Raw genomic sequence first — 26,547 nt, forward strand, 5'->3', positions numbered from 1 at the left:
TGACTTAGTAATCCATAGATCGAAAATAAATAAAAAATCGAGGTAGTCTTGGTTTTTTGCAAATATCTCAGCCATTTGTGGGCCGATTTTGCCGAATTTAAATAGCAAGCGAACCGGGACTATATCGGACATATTGATATATTAATAATTTATGCAAGTTATTTGGGGGCTACAGACAGTTGATTTCAACATACAGTTGGACATGGATATATCGACTCCGCATTCTATAACGATCTATGGACAACTTATATACCCATGGCACTCATGGTAAAGGGTATAAAAAAGAAATAAGTTAAAATAAATCACTGAAACATGAATTGGTTTTTATTTATATTTAAAGGTAAGTAACGAATTGTTGGGAAACTGCTGGGAAATTTTATGTATTCTTTAAATTTTGCTCATTAATGAAAAATTTTAAAATAAAATTTTTACGAAAAACTAGACTTCTTAAGAACAAATAGCATAATATCCTGGCAAAACAATGCCAATGAGAAAATAAACCCTTTTGCATCATATAAAACCTTAAACATAATATACCTTCTTCATCACACTACCACTCTATATATATTGAAGGCGACTATAATAAGAGAGGTTAAACCAGAGGGAAATTCATCAAAAATTCATAAGATTAACATAAGAAGCTAACAATATTCGTGGTTCACGCGATCTCCAAAAAATTGCATAAATTTATGTAAATCAACACAAAAAACCCAACAAAATCTACAAAGCAAACAGAAAAAAAAAGAAAATATTTTATTTCTTTCATATTTATTCTAGTGGATTTTCCTACAGGCTTTCTAGCTTTTTCATAATACAATAATACAATTTTATTTATTTGTAGATTGTCAGGTTTATGGCCTGAGCTTCTTTTAGGTTACTTATAGATTTGGTCTAAAATGTTACAGCCATGGCGAGAAACACAGCCTTAGCATTTGCTAGGTTGTTTTTTTTTTCTTCACTAGATGTTGGTGTTTATTTTGGGAAAATTGAAAAATTTGTCACACACTTCATACAAACAATAACTGCACCTCAAACGAAACGAAATTTTGAAAAAAACAATGAAGTCATGAAATCAGAGATTAAAATTGAAACTAACAAAAAATAAATAATAATAAAATAAAACTTTAGAAAATGTTAGAAAAAATATGAAAATTGTTTTGTACAAGTTCAGGTCAACAGGAGAAACATGCAAGATTTTAGTTTATATTAATAAAAATTTAGATTTATAACAATTTAATATAGGGTTTAAATTTTAAATCCAAAATTATGGTCTTCTTTAACACTATGAAATGATTCTCTGCCGAATATTTTAATAGGTTATATACAATTTTCACACATAATTTAGTTATTTTTATTGCTGAAATTGTCTATAAAATGAAAAAAATTTAATATTTTTTTTTGTATCAATAAACAAATAATTTAGTATTTTTATTGCTGAAATTCTCTTTAAAATTCCAAAAAAACAAAAATTTTTATTCGAATAAATTTTTATTCTTATCATTAACCGAATAAAATGTAATATTTTTTAATAAGCAAACATTGTCTACAGACAACGTATAATATTTATTTATTTATTCAAATATTTTCAAACACGAATAATATTTTATTCGTATGTATTTGAAATTCTCTGCCAAATATATTAAAAGTATTAGAAATCGTATCAAATATAGTTTTTCACACCTCATTTAGTTATAGTTATTGCTGAAATTCTCTTTAAAATCCAAAAAAAAACTATATAAAATATTTTTATTCGAATAAATTTTTATTCGTGTCATTAAACAAATAATTTAGTATTTTTATTGCTGATATTCTCTTTAAAATTAAAAAAAAAAACAAAATCAAATATTTTTATTCGAATAAATTTAATCGAATAAATTTTTATTCGTTTCATTAAACGAATAAAAATTTTTTTTTGTAAATTTTTTAATAAGCAAACATTGTCTACTGTAGAATTATACATCTACATTATATCAAAAATATTTATTCGAATATTTTCAAACACGAATAATATTTTATTCGTATTAGAAATTCTCTGCCAAATATTTTAGAAGTATTAGAAATCGTATCAAATACACTTTTTCACACCTAATTTAGTTATTTTTATTGCTAAAATTCTGTTTAAAATCCAAAAAAAACTATATAAAATATTTTTATTCGAATAAATTTTTATTCGTGTCATTAAACAAATAATTTAGTATTTGTATTGCTAATATTCTCTTTAAAATCCAAAAAAATAAAAAAACAAATATTTTTATTCGAATAAATTTAATCGAATAAATTTTTATTCGTTCATTAAATAAATAATTTAATATTTTTATTGCTGATATTCTCTTTAAAATCCAAAAAAATAAAAAATAAAATATTTTTATTCGAATAAATTTAATCGAATAAATTTTTATTCGTTTCATTAAAAGAATAAATTTTTTTTTGTAAATTTTTTAATAAACAAACATTGTCTACTGTAGAATTATACATCTACATTATATCAAAAATATTTATTCGAATATTTTCAAACACGAATAATATTTTATTCGTATTAGAAATCATTTCAAATATAAATTTTCCAATTAATTTAGTATATATGTTAATGTAAGTCTCTTTAAAAACAAAAAAAAACATATTCATATATTTGTAATCGAATACATTTTTATTCGTATCAGAAAAATAATAAAAATATTTTTTTTATAAATTTCTTTATTGTGCAAACATAGCCTCTGCAAAATTATACAAATACTTTAATCAAAAATATTTATTAGAATATTTTTAAAGCGAATAATTTTTATTCGTTTTAGACTTCATATAAAACATACATTTTCATCCTAACTTAGTACTTCAATTGCTGAAATGTTCTTTAACATTCAAAAATATTTAAATCAAATATTTGTATTCGAATAAATCAAAAATATTTATTCGAATATTTTTGCAGTGAAAAATTTTTTATTTGTTTAGAAAACATATAAAATATAAATTTTCCTCCCTATTTTCTATTATGTTGTTGCCACAAAAATAAAAAAAATCACATTTATATTTTGCATTCGAATAAAATTAATCGAATACATTTTTATTAGTAACAGAAAACAAAAAAAAATTATTTCTTTTTCATGATTTTGGTCATTGAGTTTATATATTTGTATTCGAATAACTTTAATCAAATAAATTTTTATTTGAGTCAAAAAATTAAAAAAAAATAAATTTAATTAGTTTAGAGTTTTACATTTGTGTACAGAAAAATTATACTAATATTTTATATTAAAAACATTTATTCGAATATTTTTAATGGAGAATAAAATTTTATTTGTATTAGAAATCATATAGTCTCTTTCAAATAAAAAAATCGAGCTCGAATATCTTTAATCGAATAAATTTTTATTCGAGTAAAAAAATTAAAACTTTTTAATACTCTAATTATTTTTTTATACCAAAAACATTTATTCGAATATTTTCAAGAGCGAATAAAATTTGATTCGTATTAGAAATCAATGAAAATCTATTTAAAATTAAAAAATAGAGCTTATGTATTTGTATTCGAATAAATTTAATCGAATAAATTTTTATTCGTATCAGAAAACATATGAAAATATTTATTGTATATGTCTTTAAGATGGAAATATTGTCCATAGGAAAATAGTTTATATTCGAATATTTTTAAGGCGATTAATATTTTATTCGATTCAGAAATTATATAAAATATAAATTTTTCACCTAATTCAGTATTTATGTAGTTGTAAGTCTCTTTAAATACGAACAAAATCTAAATCAAATAATCGAATAAATTTTTATTCGTATCAGAAAACGAATAAAAATTAGAAAAATTCTATAGAATTCACAATTTAGTATGTTATGCTAAAAAAAAAAATCGAGCTCATATAATTGTATTCGAATAACTTTAATCGAATAAATTTTTATTCGTTTTATAAATCAAATAAATATTTTGTGTCTGTCTTTTTAATATGAAAACATTGTCCACAGGAAAATAGTTTATATAAAAAATATTTATTCGAATATTTTTAAGGCGATTAATATTTTATTCGATTCAGAAACCATATAAAACATAAATTTTCCACCTAATTCTGAATTTAAGTCTCTTTAAATACGAAAAAATCTAAATGAAATATTTATATTCGAATAACTTTAATCGAATAAATTTTTATTCGTATCAGAAAACGATTAATAATTAGAAAAATTCTATAGAATTCACAATTTAGTATGTTATGTTAATGGAAGTCTCTCTAAAATAAAAAAAAAAATCGAGCTCATATGATTGTATTCGCATAAATTTAATCGAATAAATATTTATTCGTATCATAAATCAAATAAATGTTTTTTGTCTCTCTTTTTAATATGGAAACATTGCCCACAGGAAAATAGCTTATATCAAAAATATTTATTCGAATATTTTTAAGGCGATGAAAATTTTATTCGATTCAGAAACCATATAAAACATAAATTTTCCACCTAATTCAGAATTTAAATCTCTTTAAATACGAAAAAATCTAAATGAAATATTTCTATTCGAATAACTTTAATCGAAAAATTTTTATTCGTATCATAAAACGAATAAAAATTAGAAAAATTCTATAAAATTAAGAATTTAGTATGTTAATGGAAAATAAAAAAATCGAGCTCATATAATTGTATTCGAATATATTTAATCGAATAAATTTTGATTTGTATGTATCATAAATCATATAAAAATAGGTTTTTTGTAAATGCTTTAATATGAAAACATTGTACATTTTTTATGTCAAAAATAGTTATTCGAATATTTTTAAGACGAATACAATTTTATTCGATTCAGTAATCATATAAAATATAAATTTTAACAACTAATTTATTGTTTGGCAGTCTCTTTTAAATAAAAAAAAATCACATCCATACATTGGTATTCGAATAAATTTTTATTCGGATCATAAAACGGCGATTTCAATATAGAAACATTGTCCACAAAAAAATTGTTTATATCAAAAATATTTATTCGAATATTTTATTCGATACATTTTCTACTTAATTCAGTATTTGTATCGTTAAAAGTATCTTTCAATACGAAAAAATTTAAATCAAATATTTATATTCGAATAATTTTAATCGATTAAATTTTTATTCGTATCATAAAACGAAAAAAAAATTTAAAAATTCTATAGAATTCACAACTTAGTAGGTCATGTTAATGGAAGTCTGTTTAAAACAAAAAAAATCGAGTTCATATTTTTCTATTCGAATAAATTTTTATTCGTATCATAAATCAAATAAAAATATTTTTTGTAAATGTCTTTAATATAAAAACATTGTACACAGAAAAAGTTTTTATACCAAAAATATTTATTCGAATATTTTATTCGATTCAGAAATCATATAAAACATACATTTTCCACCTAATTCAATTTCTATGTCGTTGTAAGTCTCTTCAAATACGAAAAAATCTTAATCTCATATTTATATTCGAATAATTTTAATCGAATAAATTTTTATTCGTATCATAAAATGAATAAAATTTAGAAAAAAATCTATAGAAATCACATTTAGGTTTAACTAATACCATTAAAATATCAAAGTTATCTGTTTTCAGCTAAAAACCAATTAAGTCTCCTCAAAATTATTACCTGCATTTTGATTAAAAATTCCTGATTTCCAATAAATATAAGCAAGCTGTTATTTTCTTTTATTATTTCCTCAACAATTAGTCTCACATTATTTAAGTTGGAATTGAAATTAGTTTAACAAATTGCAAATCGATAAAACTGATAGAAAAACATCACAAGTAAAATACAAAATTTGCATACTAGACCAAGTCACACAATATAAACTCAACAACTTTTCCAAAAAAAAAAAAAAACTACTAAAAACAAATGCAATAATCCTGCTACATGCCACACACAAATCCAGTAAAAACAACTCCCCAAAATGAAAAATTTAAAATAAATTGTAACCCAAAACGCACCAAAGTTGAAAAAAAGTCCATATAACCAAATGACTACTACTAAATGGCTTAGAAAGCTTTATTGTTGGCCATTAAAATGGATCAAAGTTTTATATCTTTCTTTTTGTTATTGTTGTTGTTGTTTAGAGTTTAACATGGATCTCCTCAACATGTCTACATGTTTGTGGCAATTCTTGTAATTGTTGTCATTAGAGTTTGTACAAGCACTTGTATGATATTTGTTGAATGATCATCATATAAACCAACATACTACTTCAACAAATTGTCAACATTATTAAGAAATTGTTGGAAAAAACACACACACACAACAAAAACTTTCCAATTATGTTGCTGTTTTTTTTAGTTTTATTTTGATACCAAAGTATTTTTTGTGTGTCAGAATTGTGTTTAGCTCATATAGCCGATCGTACTTCCAAGATTTAAATCAATTGTATGTATATGACCACCTTTGTGTTGCACTCATATGTATATTTATCCATCCATCCATCTATCCGTGTGTCTGTCTGTCTCTTTGTTTACCTGTTGGTTAAGTATGTTAATTGTCATTGCTTTTTAAATAAGCGATTACAATTTACTCAATTGAAAGACGGCTAACAAAAAAAAAAATCGCCAACAATTTTTACAATAATTTTCCTACTACCATCTACTTTACTTCTTTAATACTTAAAATGTTGCATCCCACAAGCTTTGTGGCACAGTCGTAAGGACAATGTAACCAACTATAGGTCCATTGATCACTAAAGGATATTTTAGTGATCGATTATGCCAGCCATCAGAACCACACCAAACAATCCATTATCCTCCTCTGGGTATAAACGACTCAAAGATGAGACTAGTTTGATTTATCCTCTATAAAGAATATTTGAGCGATCCTGTAATAAATCGTAGATCAATCTCATTGATCATGTTTCAATATCCTAACCTGTCGCATGGTCTGAGAGTCATACCAAGTCATATCAAAGCAATTTCTCACCAGTTTACATCACAAATTCTGGAACCATTAGCGAAGCCTCGTTTGGACAACATATCTACAATAAATATTCCCGGAGATCGGGAGATGGAAGTCGAAACATTCAATACAAATCTCGAAGGAAAATCTTTTGATTTTTAAAGACTCTTGGATTTTAAAGTAGAAAAATGCCCAAAAAGGAGTTGGTCAGATATTTTGACACAAATACTTAAGTACTTTTTTGCTTGGAAAGCACTCAGTGAATGACTCCTACTCATGTTATGGGAGGGATGATAGAGGGAGTAGAGTTTTGTGGACATTTGCTTTGAATTTGCCTATATTGAAAGTGACAGGAAAGACTTCAGCAGAAAGCTTATTCCAAATACGAATAGTAAGGCTAAAGAATGAATTAGCGGATCTCAATATAAACAAGTCTCGTGGACCTGATGGTATACCAGCACTGGTCTTGAAGCAGTGTTCTTCGACGCTAGCCCGTCCGTTAGCAAACCTTTTCAGCATATTATACCGTGCCGGAAAATTTCCTATATGTTGGAAGGTTGCTAATGTAACGCCAATTCCAAAAAAAGGGAGAGGCTAACAACCCTGAAAATTATCGTCCAATAGCAATTTGCTCTGCACTTTCCAAAGTAATGGAGAGTATGGTTAACCACCATCTTGTGAAATATCTAGAGTTGAACAATTTACTTAGCGACGGCTTTCGTAGAGGACGCTCTACGGAGGACTTGCTTGCCTTCCTATCGGAAAAATGGTGTAGTTCCATTCACCGTTTTGGCGAAAGTAAAGTGGTGGCTCCAGATATTTCTAAGGCGTTCGATAGGGTGTGGCATGGTGCGCTTTTATCGAAACTTATTGCCTTTGGGTCGGTAACGTCTTCTCTCGATTTATATCGAGCTTACTCAGAGATCGCACTATAGGAGTTGTTGTAGTTGGGATCTCATCAAATGAGTTCAAGATTAATTCAGGGGTACCGCAAGGCTCCGTTCTTTCTCCTACTCTATTCCTTATTTTTCTAAATGACCTTCTAAGTCAAACTTCCAACCCTATCTATTATTTTGCAGATGACAGCAACATTTGCCATTCATATTCATTCAACTATAGGCCAAGCCTTTTGAAGATTGGGGCAATGCACTATAGGTTAAACGGCTACCAAAACTGTGCTAAAGTCCTATTTTCAAATGCAAATATTGCACTTTTTTTAATGCCATTTTGTAACCAATACTCCAAATTAACTAAGCCAACTTTTTGTTTTTGGTAAATATTAAATTCCATTTGACAACACGCAGTCGAAGACATTGCATCGTAATTACATAATAAATTTTGTTGAAAAGCCTGTATTGCTTTCAAATTTTCAATTGCATGTTTAAATAATTTCGCGAGTTATAAACAAGAAAGTGAAAATGGAGAACAATAAACTAAGTAAGTAAGTAATGTTTTTTGTTAAAAAATGTGATAAAATTGTTTAACTTGCTTGAAATAAATCCACTTTTTTAACATAACCTTAAAAGTGCTGCGATTGTTTTCAAAATGTAACTTCATGGAAGCTTTTAAAATTTCGGCAAAGTTCGGCAGATTAAATGAAATCAGAAATGAATATTTTGAAATGTTATAAACTAATTTTCATTTACATATAATAGCCATTTTTAGCCGTTTTCGAATAATACTATCTTTTTTAGGTTATTGTTTGAAATTTGGCTTAACGAAAATTCAAAAAAAGAAAAATTTTATGCTGTTTTCAAACATGTAGTGGAAAAAATTGAAGTAAACATATTTTCAGATGAAGTGGAGAAGCATATAACGAAAACAATTAATTTGTTATACCCTACACCATCATAGTGGGGAGGGTATAATGCGTTTGTGCAGATGTTTGTAATGTCCAAGAATATTAGTCTAACACCCACCTTAATATGGTACATATAATTTTTTCGTCCCAATGACGAAACCTATTTAAATTGGGTGAAATCGGTCCATTACACCATCTAGCCCTCATACAAATTTCCTCCCGTAATTGGACTTTATCGGTCATTAATGTTTAATTTATATAGGTATCTACACAAATTTTGCTCCAAATAAGTTTTATATATACGAATTCATGTCAGCTAATTTTATGATGATCGGTCCTTAATTAGTCATAGCTCCCATAAAATACCCGCTTCCTAAAATAACTTTAACGTGCATAAATCTCTTAAAAATTTTGGTATACATATAAAATTCAACAGAAAATTCAACTCTCATAAAGAAAATAATCACACGACCTAATTTCATGACGATCGGTCCATAATTGGTCATAGCTCCCATATAACCCACTTCCGAAAATCACTCACGAATATAAATTATTGAAATTTTAAAAGCAAATGAGACTCTTGCCAAAGTTTCTTTCTTTACTAAAAGTTTTAGTATAAGTAAAATAAATTAATGTATTAAGTTTGCATTAATGATTGTAAATGGGTTAATTTTTGGTCGTTAGTGGGTTAAATTCCATTTTTTTAATAGAATTATTCTTACTTTCGAAATTCTTTAAGGTTTTGGATTGAATACCATGATTTTGTAGTCGTTATTAATTTAGCACAGAAAAAGTAGTCATTTAACCTATAGTGCAATGAGGCAAAACATGAATGATACACTTAACCAAGATCTTGTGACAATCTCCGAATGGGGTCATGCGAACAGAGTCGATTTTAATGCACGTAAGACTCAATGTTGTATGTTAACACACAAACGCACGACAGATCATGTTGCTTCATCTGTTTCTATGGGTGGTGTAAATATTAAGGAATCAGAAGCTCTCGATGTTCTAGGCATGAGAATTCAGTGTGATGTTCGCTGGACAAAACATATTTTTCAAGTGTCGAAAGAAGCATTCAAGTGCCTCGGTTTTCTAAGACGGTGTAAGAAATACTTCACTTCATCTGATCTCCTTATAACACTTATATCCGACCCAAAATGGAATACAACTCTCATGTATGGGCCGGTGCTTCGAAGTATATTTTGGAGTTACTCGACCGCGTACAGGAGAGGGCACATGAAGGTGCTTATCGGCGACAGTAGGGTATCCAGCTCTATTGATTCTCTGGAGCATCGTCGCAATGTGGGTTGTGTTTCACTGTTCTATCGATACTACAATGGAATGTGTTCTGATGAAATTAGGGAAATTGTTTCCGATACCCGTAGTTTCTTACGAAATACGCGTTCATCCGCGGGGGCACATCCATTCGTGGTCGATTGGTCAGTGGATCGCACAACACACTACAGAGAAAATTCGTTTTTTAGCCGTACCGTCCGTATGTGGAATAAGCTTCCTGTCGAAGTATTTCCTGTCCATTTCAATGTAGGAAAATTCAAATCATATGTCCACAAACACTATCTATCCTCCTTCCCATAACCTATTTTCCTAGTTCCAACACAATGCATTGCATGAGTAGGGGTCATCCCCTGAGTGCTGGTCCAAGCAATCTATCTTCTATAGATGCTATCTATAGAAGATAGCATCTCCAGCATCCAGTTCCCTATAATATCCGGAACAACCTTTCTACACAATGTTCGTTTCATAGCTATGAAATGACTAGCACCTTCATAATAATCGTCGTCACATGCTGAATGGCAGTCTCATTTTCCTGCCCGATTAATTACAGTTGGTCCCATTTCTTGTTTCTTAGCTGAAATTAAGCAGCAGCAGCTTAGTGCAACTGTATGCAAAACTACAAAGTAGTTATTGACTGTTTATTGCATTGCACATAGATATAAGTCTTATTTTATTTTAAGTAATACATGTTCTTTTATTAAGCTGCAATTGAGTAATCGCTATTTGGAAATTAAACGGGAGATTTTTGTTGGCTCTTTTGTCAACATGAATAAAAAATAACTACAAGTTGCATTGTCCAATGATGTGGAAGAAGTGATTGGAAATTAAGAAGACCAGTTAGTTTGAATAGAGGAAAATTTAGCAAAACTACAGAATTTATTAAGTTTGTTTTGACAAATCATCATGGAAAAATGGTTAAATGAGATCCAAGAGCATCGATGCATACCGAAAAAGTCATTGTTTGGTGTGGTTTTTGGGCTGGTGGCGTCATCGGTCCATATTTTTTGAGAACGACATTGGTTAGGCCATCACCTTCAACGGAGGGCACTATAGGTAGATGATTACCAACTTATTTTGGCCTGAATTGGATGATATGGACACCAACGCAATGTGGTGGCGCTACGTGCCACACAGCTTTTGCCATATTGGGCATTCTGTACGAGCAATTTGAGGGCATGGTTATCTCATATGGAGATGGTGTGAACTGGACACCGAGATCGTGCAATTTGATTCACTTACACTTTTTCTTGTGGGGTTTTCTTAAGTCGCAAGTCTATGCAAATAAGCCAGAAACCACAACGGTCCTTAAAGCCAACACAACCCATGCTATCGGTCTAATTCAGCCCGATTTATACGCCAGAGTCGGGATTTTTTAAAATTTTTAACTTTTATTTTGATACATTTGTCAATTATCCTTATCCCCTCTTGACCTTATCCCCTCTTTCTGGCAGCATATGGATACCGAGCCAAAAGAATTGCTCATATTTTGAGGCCAAGAAAGAATCATGCCAATATCGGATACTCTGTTCCAAATTGAAGCGTATCCCAGAGATAGCGATCTGCATCGATTGAAACAAATAGTAGTCGGATGGGGAGCGGTCTGTACTATAAAGTGGGAGAGGCAAAACTTCCCAACCACTTCATCCAAATACTTTTTAATAGGTATTGCAACATGTTGCCGACCGATGTCATGATGAAATATTACGGTTACATATCCGGCCGCATACTCTAGGCGTTTTTCGGCCAATGCTCGTTTTAAACAAAACAGTTGCTTTCGGTACAAGTTCCCTGTGATGGTCTGGTCATATTCCAGCAATTCATACTTTACTGCCACCAAATACAGGGAATTGCCTTAGCTTCATGGATGACCCCTACTCACGCAATGCATTGGAACTAGGAAAATAGGTTATGGAAAAGAGGATAGAGGGAGTAGTGTTTGTGAACATTTGATTTGGATTTTCCTACATTGAAAGGGACAGGAAATACTTCGACGGGAATCTTGTTCCACATACGGACGGTACGGCTAAAGAACGAATTTTCACTGTAATGTGTTGTGCAATCCACTGGCTAATCGACCACACATGCATGAGCCCCCTCTAAGAAACTTCGGGTATCGGGAACAAGTTCCCTAATTTCACATTCCAGAACACATTCCATCGTAGTATCGATAGAACTGTAAAACACAATCCACATTGCGACGATGCTCCAGAGAATCAATAGAGCTGGATACCCTACTGTCACCGATTAGCGCCTTCATGTGCCCTCTCCTGTACGCTGTCGTAACTCCAAAATAGACTTCGAAGCACCGGCCCATATAAGAGAGTTGTCTTCCATTTGGGTCGACCGGGCTTCAAATACAATCTCTTAAGCTTCGGGTTATCGTAATGGATCCATTTTCATCGAAAGTAATGATTCGGTGCAAATCCGATTTTCTTTTATAGCGTTCAAGCATCATTTCGGATATGAAAAATCGTCTTCCAAGGATTCTGCTGCTGGCAAACATTTTGAAATTGCTGCTTGAGTAGCTCCCAATGTTTTTACAAGCTCTTGTTGAGTTTGACAACAATTTTCATGGAGTAATGCCTCCATTTCTTCAAACTTTTTTGACTGTACTGGGCGATATTTGTCTTCCGTGTCAAAATTACCACTTTTGAAACGCACAAACCATCTCTCTTACGTTGAAACCAATGGATCCATTTCTCATTGCAAGTAATAATTCGATGCAGAAACGATTTTCTTTTACAGCGTTCAAGCTGCATTTCGGACATGCAAAATCTTCTTTCAAGGGGTTTCGGCTTCAATTTCCCTGCTTTTGCATGATTTCTGCTGCTAGCAAACGCTTTGAAATTGCTGCTTGAGTATTTCCCAATGCGTTTGCAAGCTCTTGTTGAGTTTGACAACAATCTTCATGGAGTAATGCCTGAAATTCTTGGTCTTCAAACATTTTTGGCTGACCTAGGCGATCTTTGTCTTCCGTGTCAAAATCACCACGTTGAAACCGATGAATCCATTTCTAATTGCAAGTAATGATTCGGTGCAAAACTTATTTTCTTTTATAGCGTTTAAGCAGTTTGGACATGCGAAATCATATTTCAAGTGGTCTCGGCTTCAATTCGTATGCTACCCAATTTCCCAGCTTTTGGATGAATTCTGGTGTTCGCAAACGTTTTGAAATTGCAGCTTGAGTAGCTCCTAATAATTTGTCAAGCTCTTGTTAAGTTTTACAACAATTTTCATGGAGGAATGCCTCCAATTCTTGGTCTTCAAACTTTTTTGGCTGGCCTGGGCGAGTTTATGCGACACTTTTTTCCAAATTAAAGAAATAAAGCAAAACTTCCCGCATATGACGATTTGTTGGTACAAAATTTAACATTTTCGAAGCAAAAAACTTCAGTTATGCACCCAACACAAAAAAAAAGATGCGAAGCTCATAATCAAAGACTCTAAAAAGTTGGGACGGAGAAAAAAACTATTTTTGTGTCGCTCTGTGCTATTTACTGTCCATTGTTTGAATGGAAATTGACACGTTGAGTATTTGCGAATTGAAACATTTTGAAAATTCAAATTTCTTTTTTTTTTTAAATAATGGTAAGCTGATGATGACAAAAGCGTGTTTATTAGGTGGTAAATTTGTAACAGAATTGTTACAAAGTTCCATAAAATTTGGATTGAATAGAAGCCCTAATGAATTTTTATTTGCTGCAATAAATTTCTCATTACAATGGAACAGCATTTGAGAAAAACATTCAAAAACAATACGGACAAGTGGGTTTAAAAGAAATCCCAAGCACACTTTTATCACCATGAAATCTTAATTTCCCCATACTCACATTCATAACCAACTGCATTTTGCCTGTTTGGCCCTGGGCCATTGTCGTAAGATTAAACATTTTATTATCACAAATCTGTTCATTAAATCAGACTTTATTGGCTAAACAGTTCATGTTAAGCATTTTGTTAAGGCACAATAGCTTTGATAAACACACGATAAACAAATTAATTTATGTTGATCATTTATTTATTGAGAACAAAAATGGATTGTTAACTTTTGAAGATATTTGGTCACCTCTTTAGAAATGCCAAACGCATACATACATATAGTTTGGAGTTGAATATACAATACACTGACTACACTGATGTTTTATGATGTACTACATTGATATGTTGTGTAGCAATAAAAACTAAAATTTTGACAACACTAGAAACTCTTTTTTTTGGTAACACATGACACACACACTCAGTATTTCTTTCACTCACTGCTGTTGTTAAACTTACATTATAATAAAAACCTAATAAAATTATTTAAATAGATCATTAAAGATCAACAAGAGTTAATAAAAAAGAAGAAATGAAATAAAATGTTTGACTTACTTGGTGATTCGTTGCCATGTTGCATGGGACTTTCACAATCTACAATCAAGGCCTCATTTTCAGAATCTTCATTTTGCGGCTGCAGTTGCTGTGTTTGTAAAGTTTCATTATAGCCAACTTGTAAAGAGGTACTAGAGGTTTCAGAGGCCGCCACATCTATAGAATCATCATCCATATTTGCTGTATTAGCTGATACCTCCAATTTGAAGCGTTTAGTCGAAGGTGAAGCATTGGATAAATCATCAAATATCTGTACATTTCCACTGCAGCCGGCTGTGGCTGTAGGAGTGGCTGGTATGGTAATGCCTCCTGCAGGTAGTGTTGTAGTAGCTGCCGCCTGCAATAAATTAATATTATGGAAAAAGGTTTTAATTTTTTTTTTATTAAAAACGGAAGTTTTTTTTTTATCTGAAATCAGTTTCTGCTTTTTTTTGTTGGTGTCTTCATAAATAAAGAAACCCTTTTATTTTATTTCAACTGAATTTATTTGTTGGTTGTAAAACTTGTTAAAAATTATTCAAGCTTGTTATTTTACATAAAAACATATTTTTTTTCTTTTCTTTTGCTACAAAGAATATTCGTTTCAACAAAAACCCTCTGACATTTATTGCTTATTCATATAGCTTTTTTATATTTTTTTTTTTAATTTGAGGTGTCATTGCGATTTTAGTACCCATTACACTGTTGCCTTTTATGTGGGAAATATTAGAAACAAATTTATAAATATTTCTAAAAATATTGAAATGTCAAATGTATAAAATTATACCAAAAGGTTTCGTACTAGAAATCACATAAATTGTTTATAGAATATAATTTAGTATTTTTGTTGAAAAAGAAAAATTATCAAAAACAATTTTATTCGAATAATCGATTAAAATTTTATTCGTATCATAAATCGAATCGAAGATTTTTTATTCGTATTAGAAATCATAGAAATTATAAATTTTTATTTTAATTCAAGTATTAAAATTTTTAAAAAAAATTTATTCGAATAAAATTAATCGATTAAAATTTTTATTCGTACAATAAAACGAATAAAAATGATTCTTTATAAATTTCATTAGTGTCAAAAATTTTTATTCGAATAATCGATTAAAATTTTATTCGTATCATAAATCGAAAAAAAAATATTTTCGTATTTTTTTTAAAGAAGAAACACTGTTTATGGAAAAATTTTTTAAAAAAAATTTATTCGAATAAAATTAATCGAATAAAATTTTTATTCGTACAATAAAACGAATAAAAATGATTCTTTATAAATTTCATTAGTATCAAAAATTTTTATTCGAATAATCGATTAAAATTTTATTCGTATCATAAATCGAAAAAAAATATTTTTGTATTTTTTTAAGGAATAGAAAAATTATACCAGCAGTTTATATAAAAATAATTTATTCCAAAAATTTTGAACCGAATAATATTTTATTCGTATTAATAATCACATAAATTGTTTATATTATAATTTAGTATTTTTTTTGAAAAAGAAAAATTATCAAAAAAAATTTATTTGAATAATCGATTAAAATTTTATTCGTATCATTAATCGATTAAAGATTTTTTTATTCGCATAGAAATCATAGAAATTATAAATTTTTATTTTAATTCAAGTATTATAATTTTTAAAAAAAAATTTATTCGAATAATCGATTAAAATTTTATTCGTATCATAAATCGAATAAGGATTTTTTATTCGTATTAGCAATCATAGAAATTAAAAATTTTTATTTTAATTTAGTACTATTTCAAGTATTAAAATTTTTACAAACAAATTTATTCGAATATAATTAATCGATTAAAATTTTTATCCGTACAATAAAACGAATAAAAATGATTCCTTATAAATTTCATTAGTTTAAAAAATTTTTATTCGAATAATCGATTAACATTTTATTCGTATCATAAATCGAAAAAAAATATTTTTGTATTTTTTAAGGAAGAAACACTGTTTATTGAAATATTTTTAAAAAAAATGTATTCGAATAAAATTAATTGATTAAAATTTTTATTCGTACAATAAAACGAATAAAAATGATTCTTTATAAATTTCATTAGTGTCAAAAATTTTTATTCGAATAATCGATTAACATTTTATTCGTTATTATTCGTATCATAAATCGAAAAAAAATATTTTTGGTCTTTTTTTTAAGGAAGAAACACTGTTTATAGAAAATTTTTTAAAAAAAATTTATTCGAATAAAATTAATCGAATAAAATTTTTATTCGTACAATAAAACGAATAAAAATGATTATTTATCAATTTTATTAGTATCAAAAATTTTTATTCGAATAATCGATTAACATTTTATTCGTATCATAAATTGAAAAAAAATATTTTTGTATTTTTTTTAAGGAATAGAAAAATTATACCAGCAGTTTATATAAAAATAATTTATTCCAAAAATTTTTAACCGAATAATATTTTATTCGTATTAATAATCACATAAATTGTTTATAGTTTATAATTTAGTATTTTTGTTGAAAAAGAAAAATTATCAAAAAAATTTTATTCGAATTATCGATTAAAATTTTATTCATATCATAAATCGAATAAGGATTTTTTATTCGTATTAGAAATCATAGAAATTATAAATTTTTATTTTAATTCAAGTATTAAAATTTTTAAAAAAAAATTTATTCGAATAATCGATTAAAATTTTATTCGTATCATAAATCGAATAAGGATTTTTTATTCGTATTAGCAATCATAGAAATTAAAAATTTTTATTTTAATTTAGTACTATTTCAAGTATTAACATTTTTACAAACAAATTTATTCGAATAAAATTAATCGATTAAAATTTTTATTCGTACAATAAAACGAATAAAAATGATTCTTAATAAATTTCATTAGTGTCAAAAATGTTTATTCGAATAATCGATTAACATTTTATTCGTATCATAAATCGAAAAAAAATATTTTTGTATTTTTTTGAGGAAGAAACACTGTTTATAGAAAAATTTAAAAAAAAATATTCAAATAAAATTAATCGATTAAAATTTTTATTCGTACAATAAAACGATTGTTTATAAATTTCATTAGTGTCAAAAATAATTACAAAATATTAAAAAAAATAATAAAAAATATTAATATTCGAATAAATTTAATCGAATAACATTTTATTCGTCTAATGAACCGAATGAATTTATTATTTTTTCCATTATTAAATTATAAATATATTAATAAATAAAAATTTACTACATGAAATATTTATTCGAATATTTTTTAAACCGAATAATATTTTATTCGAATAAAAATTTTAATAAAATTTAAATTTTTTACATATAATTTAAGTTTTTATGATTCAAATCCAATTTTAATAAAAAACACTCTTTAACAAAAAAGTTATATTCGAATAACTTTAATCGAATAAATTTCGTTTTGCATTATAAATAAAAAAAATATTTTTTTTTATAATTTTCCTTATTGTCTTAAGAAAAATTATACAAATAGTTTACTTTAAAAATATTTATTCGAATATTTTTGAGCCGAATAATATTTTATTCGTAATAGAAATTATATGAAATATATTTTTTTCACATAATTTTGTATTTTTGTTGTTGGAAATCTCTTAAAAATAGAGAAATTCGAATAAATTTAATCGAATAAATTTTTATTCGCAACATGAATCGAATAAATTTTTTTTTTTTTTTTAATTTAAAACTCTGCAAATGGTGTAAAACAAATTATAGCAATATAAGTACATAGTTTTATTTCCCCTCCACTTGAAATTGGTAACAATGTAAATTGAAAATTATTTTTCTACGACACAATAAAAATAACAACAAAACTATAATAAGACTAAGAAAAAGAACAAAAAAAAACGAAACCTTTAAGAATAAAAAAACACACACAAAAAACTGACTATTTTATGCCTCGCATTGTTGCTAACAATTTAATGTTTTTATTTTCATGCATTAATAGTGCAACAAGCGCAGCAAACAACGACACAAATAAAGTGCATTAAATTGTAACCAAGTTTAGCGAACACACTCAACAGAAAAATAAAAAGAACAAAAAAAATAAAAAACGTAAAATTGGTGCACGTAAAGTTAAGGAGCGCCCTGTTTTCTTAGCCATGCCACTTTAATGTTTTCGCTTCTGCCGGCTGCAACATTTCCATGTCTTCCATCCATGTTGTGCTCGCCTGAAGTTGTCAATTGAAAAGTGAACGACGATGATTATGATGATGATGGTGACGAATGCCAAGACAAATTACAGTAGTTAAGTGAAGTTGGTTAAATCAAATATGAAATAAATACGGCGGCGGCGTGGTAACTGTAGAAAATTATTAATTTAATTTAGAGTTCTTTTCTACAGCTACTTTTCTATTTATTCATTCACTGATTCATACATTCATTCTTTCATTCATCCATCAGTTGCAACTAACGAGAGTGAGTATTTATTTATGTTGTGCTGAGATTAAGTGGCTGCATTTACATGAGCTACTGGTGCAGATAATTTTTATTTAAAGTTAAATGACGACGATGCGATGAGATCGCATTATGATTTGCAAACAACAATAATGACGACAACAACAGCAGCAGCAGCAACAACTTAGAGAAAAGAGGTTATTCACCAGCATGTCAAGAACTGTTGATGTTCTTGTTGCCAGCAGGTTACGAGTGTGGGTGGGGTGCGATATGGTTGGGTTTAGAGGTGGGAAAGCAATATTTAAAGATAAAAATATAATTATTTTTAAGTAATTCTTTTAAAGACCTAGTTAAAGGCCAGATTAATTCTATTAGACGAAATTAAGGTAAGCAGTAGAAGCCTTTAGCTCACTTGATTGAATTTCAAATAAAAGTAATCTAATATTCGTTTAATGAACCGAATTTATTCGTCTTAAAAATCAAATAAAACTAAATTTTTTGTAAATTTCTTTAGACAGCAAATATTGCCTTAATATAAACTATACAATCAAAAGAATTTATTCGAATATTTTTCAGACGAATAATATTTTATTCGCATAAGAAATCATATAAAATATAAATGTTAAGTATATTAGCTACAGGAAGTCAGTCTCTTTAAAGTTTTAATTCGAATAATTTTAATCGAATAACTTTATATTCGTACCCTAAATCGAATAAAAATGATTTTTTGTAAATTTATTCAATGCTAAAACATTGTCTAAAGAAAAATAATACAAATAGTTCATAAAAAAAATATTTATTCGATTATTTTTTAAATCGAATAATATTTTATTCGTATAAAGCATCATACAAAATTTGAAATTTTTAATAAAAAAAATTTTTAATTAAAATTTATATTCGAATAAAATTAATCGAATAAATTTTTATTCGTATTATAAATCGAATAAAACAGTATTTTTTTAGATTTATTTAATGTGATAATATGGTATGATAGAAAATTATATAAAAAATATTTATTCGAATATAAATAGTGGAACAAATGGAAAAAGGACGATCATCTGTGATCACTTCTATTTTCAACCAAAAACTGATTTTTTATTAAAAAATCAATAAAAACATAAAAGTGGCTATAAGTCGGTAAATAATGGTACAAATGAAAAAAGGACGATCATCTGTGATCGCTTATATTTTCAACCAAAACAGATTTTTTATTAAAAATCAAGAAAAACATAAAAACAGCTATAAGTCAGCAAATAGTGGTCCAAATGGAAAAAGGACGATCATCTGTGATCACTTATATTTTCAACCAAAAATCGATTTTTTTTATTAAAATGTTAAAAGGACGTTCATCTGTAATCACTTACATTTTCAACCAAAAACTATTAAAAAATCTAGCAAAACATAAAAGTGGCTATAAGTCGGTAAATAGTGGTCCAAATGAAAAAAGGACGATCATCTGTGATCACTTATATTTTCAACCAAAAATCGATTTTTTATTAAAAAATCAAGAAAAACTTAAAAGTGGCTATAAGTCGGTAAATAATGGTCCAAATGAAAAAAGGACGATCATCTGTGATCACTAATATTTTCAACCAAAAATCGATTTTTTATTAAAAAATCAAGAAAAACATAAAAGTGGCTATAAGTCGGTAAATAATGGTCCAAATGAAAAAAGGACGATCATCTGTGATCACTTATATTTTCAACCAAAAATAGATTTTTTATTAAAAAATCAAGAAAACCATAAAAGTGGCTATAAGTCGGTAAATAATGGTTCAAATGAAAAAAGGACGATCATCTGTGATCACTTATATTTTCAACCAAAAATCGATTTTTTATTAAAAATCAAGAAAAACATAAATAATGGTCCAAATAAAAAAAGGACGATCATCTGTGATCACTTATATTTTCAACCAAAAATCGATTTTTTATTAAAAAATCAAGAAAAACTTAAAAGTGGCTATAAGTCGGTAAATAGTGGTCCAAATGAAAAAAGGGCGATCATCTGTGATCACTTCTAATTTCAACCAAAAATATATTTTTTATTAAAAAATCAAGAAAAACATAAAAGTGGCTATAAGTCGGTAAATAATGGTCCAAATGAAAAAAGGACGATCATCTGTGATCACTTATATTTTCAACCAAAAATCGATTTTTTATTAAAAATCAAGAAAAACATAAATAATGGTCCAAATAAAAAAAGGACGATCATCTGTGATCACTTATATTTTCAACCAAAAATCGATTTTTTATTAAAAAATCAAGAAAAACATAAAAGTGGCTATAAATCGGTAAATAGTGGTCCAAATGAAAAAAGGACGATCATCTGTGATCACTTATATTTTCAACCAAAAATCGAAAAATCAAGAAAAACATAAAAGTGGCTATAAGTCGGTAAATAGTGGTCCAAATGAAAAAAGGGCGATCATCTGTGATCACTTCTAATTTCAACCAAAAATATATTTTTTATTAAAAAATCAAGAAAAACATAAAAGTGGCTATAAGTCGGTAAATAATGGTCCAAATGAAAAAAGGACGATCATCTGTGATCACTTATATTTTCAACCAAAAATCGATTTTTTATTAAAAATCAAGAAAAATATAAAAGTGGGTATAAGTCGGTAAATAGTGGACCAAATGGTAAAAGGACGATCATCTGTGTTCACTTCTATTTTCAACCAATAATCGATTTTGTATTAAAATATCAAGAAAAACATAAAAGTGGTTATAAGTCGATAAATAGTGGTCCAAATGAAAAAAGGACGATCATCTGTGATTACTTATATTTTCAACCAAAAATCGATTTTTTATTAAAAAATCAAGAAAAACATAAAAGTGGCTATAAATCGGTAAATAGTGGTCCAAATGAAAAAAGGACGATCATCTGTGATCACTTATATTTTCAACCAAAAATCGATTTTTTATTAAAAAATCAAGAAAAACATAAAAGTGGCTATAAGTCGGTAAATAGTGGTCCAAATGAAAAAAGGGCGATCATCTGTGATCACTTATATTTTCAACCAAAAATCGATTTTTTATTAAAAAATCAAGAAAAACTTAAAAGTGGCTATAAGTCGGTAAATAATGGTCCAAATGAAAAAAGGACGATCATCTGTGATCACTTATATTTTCAACCAAAAATCGATTTTTTATTAAAAAATCAAGAAAAACATAAAAGTGGCTATAAGTCGGTAAATAATGGTCCAAATGAAAAAAGGACGATCATCTGTGATCATTTTCAACCAAAAATAGATTTTTTATTAAAAAATCAAGAAAACCATAAAAGTGGCTATAAGTCGGTAAATAATGGTTCAAATGAAAAAAGGACGATCATCTGTGATCACTTATATTTTCAACCAAAAATAGATATTTTATTAAAAAATCCAGAAAAACATAAAAGTGGCTATAAGTCGGTAAATAATGGTTCAAATGAAAAAAGGACGATCATCTGTGATCACTTATATTTTCAACCAAAAATCGATTTTTTATTAAAAATCAAGAAAAACATAAATAATGGTCCAAATAAAAAAAGGACGATCATCTGTGATCACTTCTAATTTCAACCAAAAATAGATTTTTTATTAAAAAATCAAGAAAAACATAAAAGTGGCTATAAGTCGGTAAATAATGGTCCAAATGAAAAAAGGACGATCATCTGTGATCACTTCTATTTTCAACCAAAAATTGATTTTTTTATTAAAAATCAAGAAAAACATAAAAGTGGCTATAAGTCGGTAAATAATGGTTCAAATGAAAAAAGGAATCATCTGTGATCACTTATATTTTCAACCAAAAATAGATATTTTATTAAAAAAATCCAGAAAAACATAAAAGTGGCTATAAGTCGGTAAATAATGGTTCAAATGAAAAAAGGACGATCATCTGTGATCACTTATATTTTCAACCAAAAATAGATTTTTATTAAAAAATCAAGAAAAACATAAAAGTGGCTATAAGTCGATAAATAATGGTTCAAACGAAAAAAGGAATCATCTGTGATCATTTTCAACCAAAAATAGATTTTTTATTAAAAAATCAAGAAAAACATAAAAGTGGCTATAAGTCGGTAAATAATGGTTCAAATGAAAAAAGGACGATCATCTGTGATCACTTATATTTTCAACCAAAAATAGATATTTTATTAAAAAATCCAGAAAAACATAAAAGTGGCTATAAGTCGGTAAATAATGGTTCAAATGAAAAAAGGACGATCATCTGTGATCACTTATATTTTCAACCAAAAATAGATTTTTATTAAAAAATCAAGAAAAACATAAAAGTGGCTATAAGTCGATAAATAATGGTTCAAACGAAAAAAGGAATCATCTGTGATCACTTATATAATCGATTTTTTATTAAAAAATCAAGAAAAAAAGTGGCTATAAGTCGGTAAATAATGGTCCAAATGAAAAAAGGACGATCATCTGTGATCAAAAATCGATTTTTTATTAAAAAATCAAGAAAAACTTAAAAGTGGCTATAAGTCGGTAAATAGTGGTCCAAATGAAAAAAGGGCGATCATCTGTGATCACTTCTAATTTCAACCAAAAATAGATTTTTTATTAAAAAATCAAGAAAAACATAAAAGTGGCTATAAGTCGGTAAATAATGGTCCAAATGAAAAAAGGACGATCATCTGTGATCACTTCTATTTTCAACCAAAAATAGATATTTTATTAAAAAATCCAGAAAAACATAAAAGTGGCTATAAGTCGGTAAATAATGGTTCAAATGAAAAAAGGGCGAACATCAGTGATCAGTTATATTTTCAAACAAAAATAGATTTTTACTAAAAAATCAAGAAAAACATAAAAGTGGCTATAAGTCGGTAAATAGTGGTCCAAATGGAAAAAGGAGGATCACTTCTATTTTCAACCAAAAATCGATTTTTTATTAAAAAATCAAGTAAAACATAAAAGTGGCTACTTGATTGAAAATAATGACAAGTAATAAAAATATCACAAAAATCAAAAATTTTTGATTTTCATACTTCGTTAGTACGACAACATGATACACGTTACTAATTTCAAACTTATACGATTTATCGTACGACTTATCGTAACGTGTATACCTAGCATAAGTCGGTAAATAGTGGTCCAAATGGAAAAAGGACGATCATCTGTGATCACTTCTATTTTCAACCAAAAATAGATTTTTTATTAAAAAATCAAGAAAAACATAAAAGTGGCTATAAGTCGGTAAATAGTGGTCTAAATGAAAAAAGGATGATCATCTGTGATCACTTATATTTTCAACAAAAAATAGATTTTTTATTAAAAAATCAAGAAAAACTTAAAAGTAGCTATAAGTCGGTAAATAGTGGTCCAAATGAAAAAATAACGATCATCTGTGATCACTTCTATTTTCAAACAAAAATTATTTTTTTATTAAAAATTGTGATCTCTACACTGAAACGATGATCGATATTCCCCATTTAAACCGAACGATCCGATTTCTTGTTTTAATTTCCTTAAACTTTCAACTTCGTTTCGTCATAAAAATCTTTTTGCCAAGTTTGTCATGGTCATGTGATTAACAACATGCACAGCAATAACAATGAACAACATGTTGCTGCATGCCACCACTAGAGTAACTAAGCTATTGAAGGCAATTTGTGGTACGAGATCACTTTAATCTAAAAAAAAACTAAAGTCAAGTGCAATAAAGAGAAGAATAAAAAAAGAAAAAACTAATGCTGCAAGTAAAGTATTAAAGTGCGTTATGATTGTGATTTGTGTGGCATTAAAACCAAAATGTCTCTGACCATCATCAACATCATCATTAACATCCACAACGTGGTCAACATCCGAGTTAAAAGTTTTGAACTTGAAGGAGCCTTAAATGGCAACGTTTTAACACATTTTTTTTTTGTATTCATTCATTTCCCTTTTTATTTAAGACCAAATCAGTTAAGTTCTTGGGGTTATTTTTTTGTTTTCTGTTTACGAATGGAACAAAAAAAAAAGGTCTGGGTCTTGGGTCTTGGTTCTTGTTCTTTCTTGTTTTTTCAATTTCAAAAGTTTTTTTCTTTCATTTTGACTTTTTGTTGATTTTGTGATCGTTTGTAGTTTTGTTCACTTTTTTAGTTTATTTTGTTCTATTTTTGGTTTCGCTAAATGATTTTTGTTCGTTCAATGGAACAGTGATTATGTTTAATGGTGTTTTATGCGTCTTTATGTCTCTTGTCTAAATAATAAAAAGAAAGATATGTATAAGGAAGGCAAGAAAGGCAAGAAAGAAACTTAAATAAAATAAAGTTCTTTTTACTCCAAAAGAAACAGAAAACAGAGCAGATTGTTAACATTAGTTCAAGTTGTTTTAAGAAAAGGAAATTCATTCCTTATTTGTATTTTTTTGGTAGTTTTTTTCTTTTCTTTGTAAAGTTTTTTACAGTTGGCTTAATCATAATATTGTTCGACCAACCACATTGTATTGACTTGTTTGTTTTATTTTTGTTGGTTTCTGTTTTGTGGCACGCAACAAAATTAATGAATTTTTTTTAAACAAAACCCCAAGAATTATTTGTAACAATGAACTTTTCTTCATTTAGTTGATCTTAGGTTTGGTTTTTGAAATTTACGTAGTAAATGTTCCATTACCCTTTCATTTAATTGTAGTTGTTTTACAATGAAGTGTCATCGGAAATGACTTGAATTTTTTTAAGGGTATTTGAAGATGAAATTAATGTTTGTCTAAATTTATATTTGGTTGAAAATGTAATAAAAAGGGGGAATTTAAATTTGTTATTATAGGGAAAGTGGACTGCAATGGGTTCTATAGAATTGATAGAAGTGGAAATTAATATGTAAGTATTTGTAGTGGAGTTTACAATATGATTTCGACTGAAAGACAACTCAAGAAGTAGACCATTGAATCTGAATATCGACAAGTTATTCAATTGGCGAATTAGACTTTAACATGACAAAATTCCAATGTATTTCATATATTCGGTGTCGAAAAATCTATTCTTCTATTTGGTACTAAATAGAGAGGACTACGACACTCATAACAAAGGAATTATACCATGGTGCTGGGCATAAATTGGCCACAGCCTATTTTGCACCACAGTTCATTATTCCTTTTGCTCTACCCCGAACTTAGCTTTTCCAAAATGACTTTTGTTTTCTGTTAATACTACATTCATTTAATTACAATTGTTCAAAGCTGTCCAGCTGATCAAATGAATCTTGTACTAACTTCCAACGGAAGAGTACGATTTGTTCAATCAAATTAAACGATTTTCTGGCAATCCTACTAAAGGATGTTATAATATACATCTTTGATGACCTCCAAGGAGGAACTGTTGTGTTATCAAGTCATTATATTAAGTAACCGTGAGTACCTTCACTCTCCACTGACTGAGTGAAGACGATACACATTTATTGGAGGTTTTTCACATCAGCCTTATCGTTTTCTGGTTGTTTAAGGATGCCCACATCTTTTAGAATCGAACATGGTTGCATTTTTAATCTAATGGGGACCTTATCATTCTTCTTCGTTGGGTTGAAGAGAGACCGAAATACAGAACGCAACATACTTCGGTATGTTCTTCACGTGGATACAAAATGTTAATGTTTTAAGAGGAACTACAATTGTGTAACGCTGTCCAACAAATGTTGGAATACCTTTGAATGTATTCCAGGAAGAAGAATTGCAACAATTAGGTACCCGAATACACGCTTGCCAAAGTTCCTCCACACCACACCACGTCAAATATACAAATTAAAGACAATAACCTGGTTGCGATTTCAGTTGGTTTATAAAGATGACGTTTCTAAAGGACTGTGACTAGTTTGAGAACAATCCATCTTATCTATT

General features: G+C 28.0%; 1 protein-coding gene across 1 annotated transcript in view; it reads right to left on the minus strand.

The window, feature by feature from the left end:
• Ino80 (chromatin-remodeling ATPase INO80) overlaps window positions 1–26,547 on the minus strand; it is a 139,542-nt gene that overhangs the window by 37,870 nt on the left and 75,125 nt on the right. The window contains exon 14 of the mRNA XM_065498961.1: window positions 14,359–14,695. Within this exon, the coding sequence (XP_065355033.1) occupies window positions 14,359–14,695 (337 nt within the window). The remainder of the gene's footprint in view (window positions 1–14,358; window positions 14,696–26,547) is intronic.

This window comes from Calliphora vicina, chromosome 1 (assembly GCF_958450345.1).
Source record: "Calliphora vicina chromosome 1, idCalVici1.1, whole genome shotgun sequence".
NCBI classification, from domain to species: Eukaryota; Metazoa; Arthropoda; class Insecta; order Diptera; family Calliphoridae; genus Calliphora; species Calliphora vicina.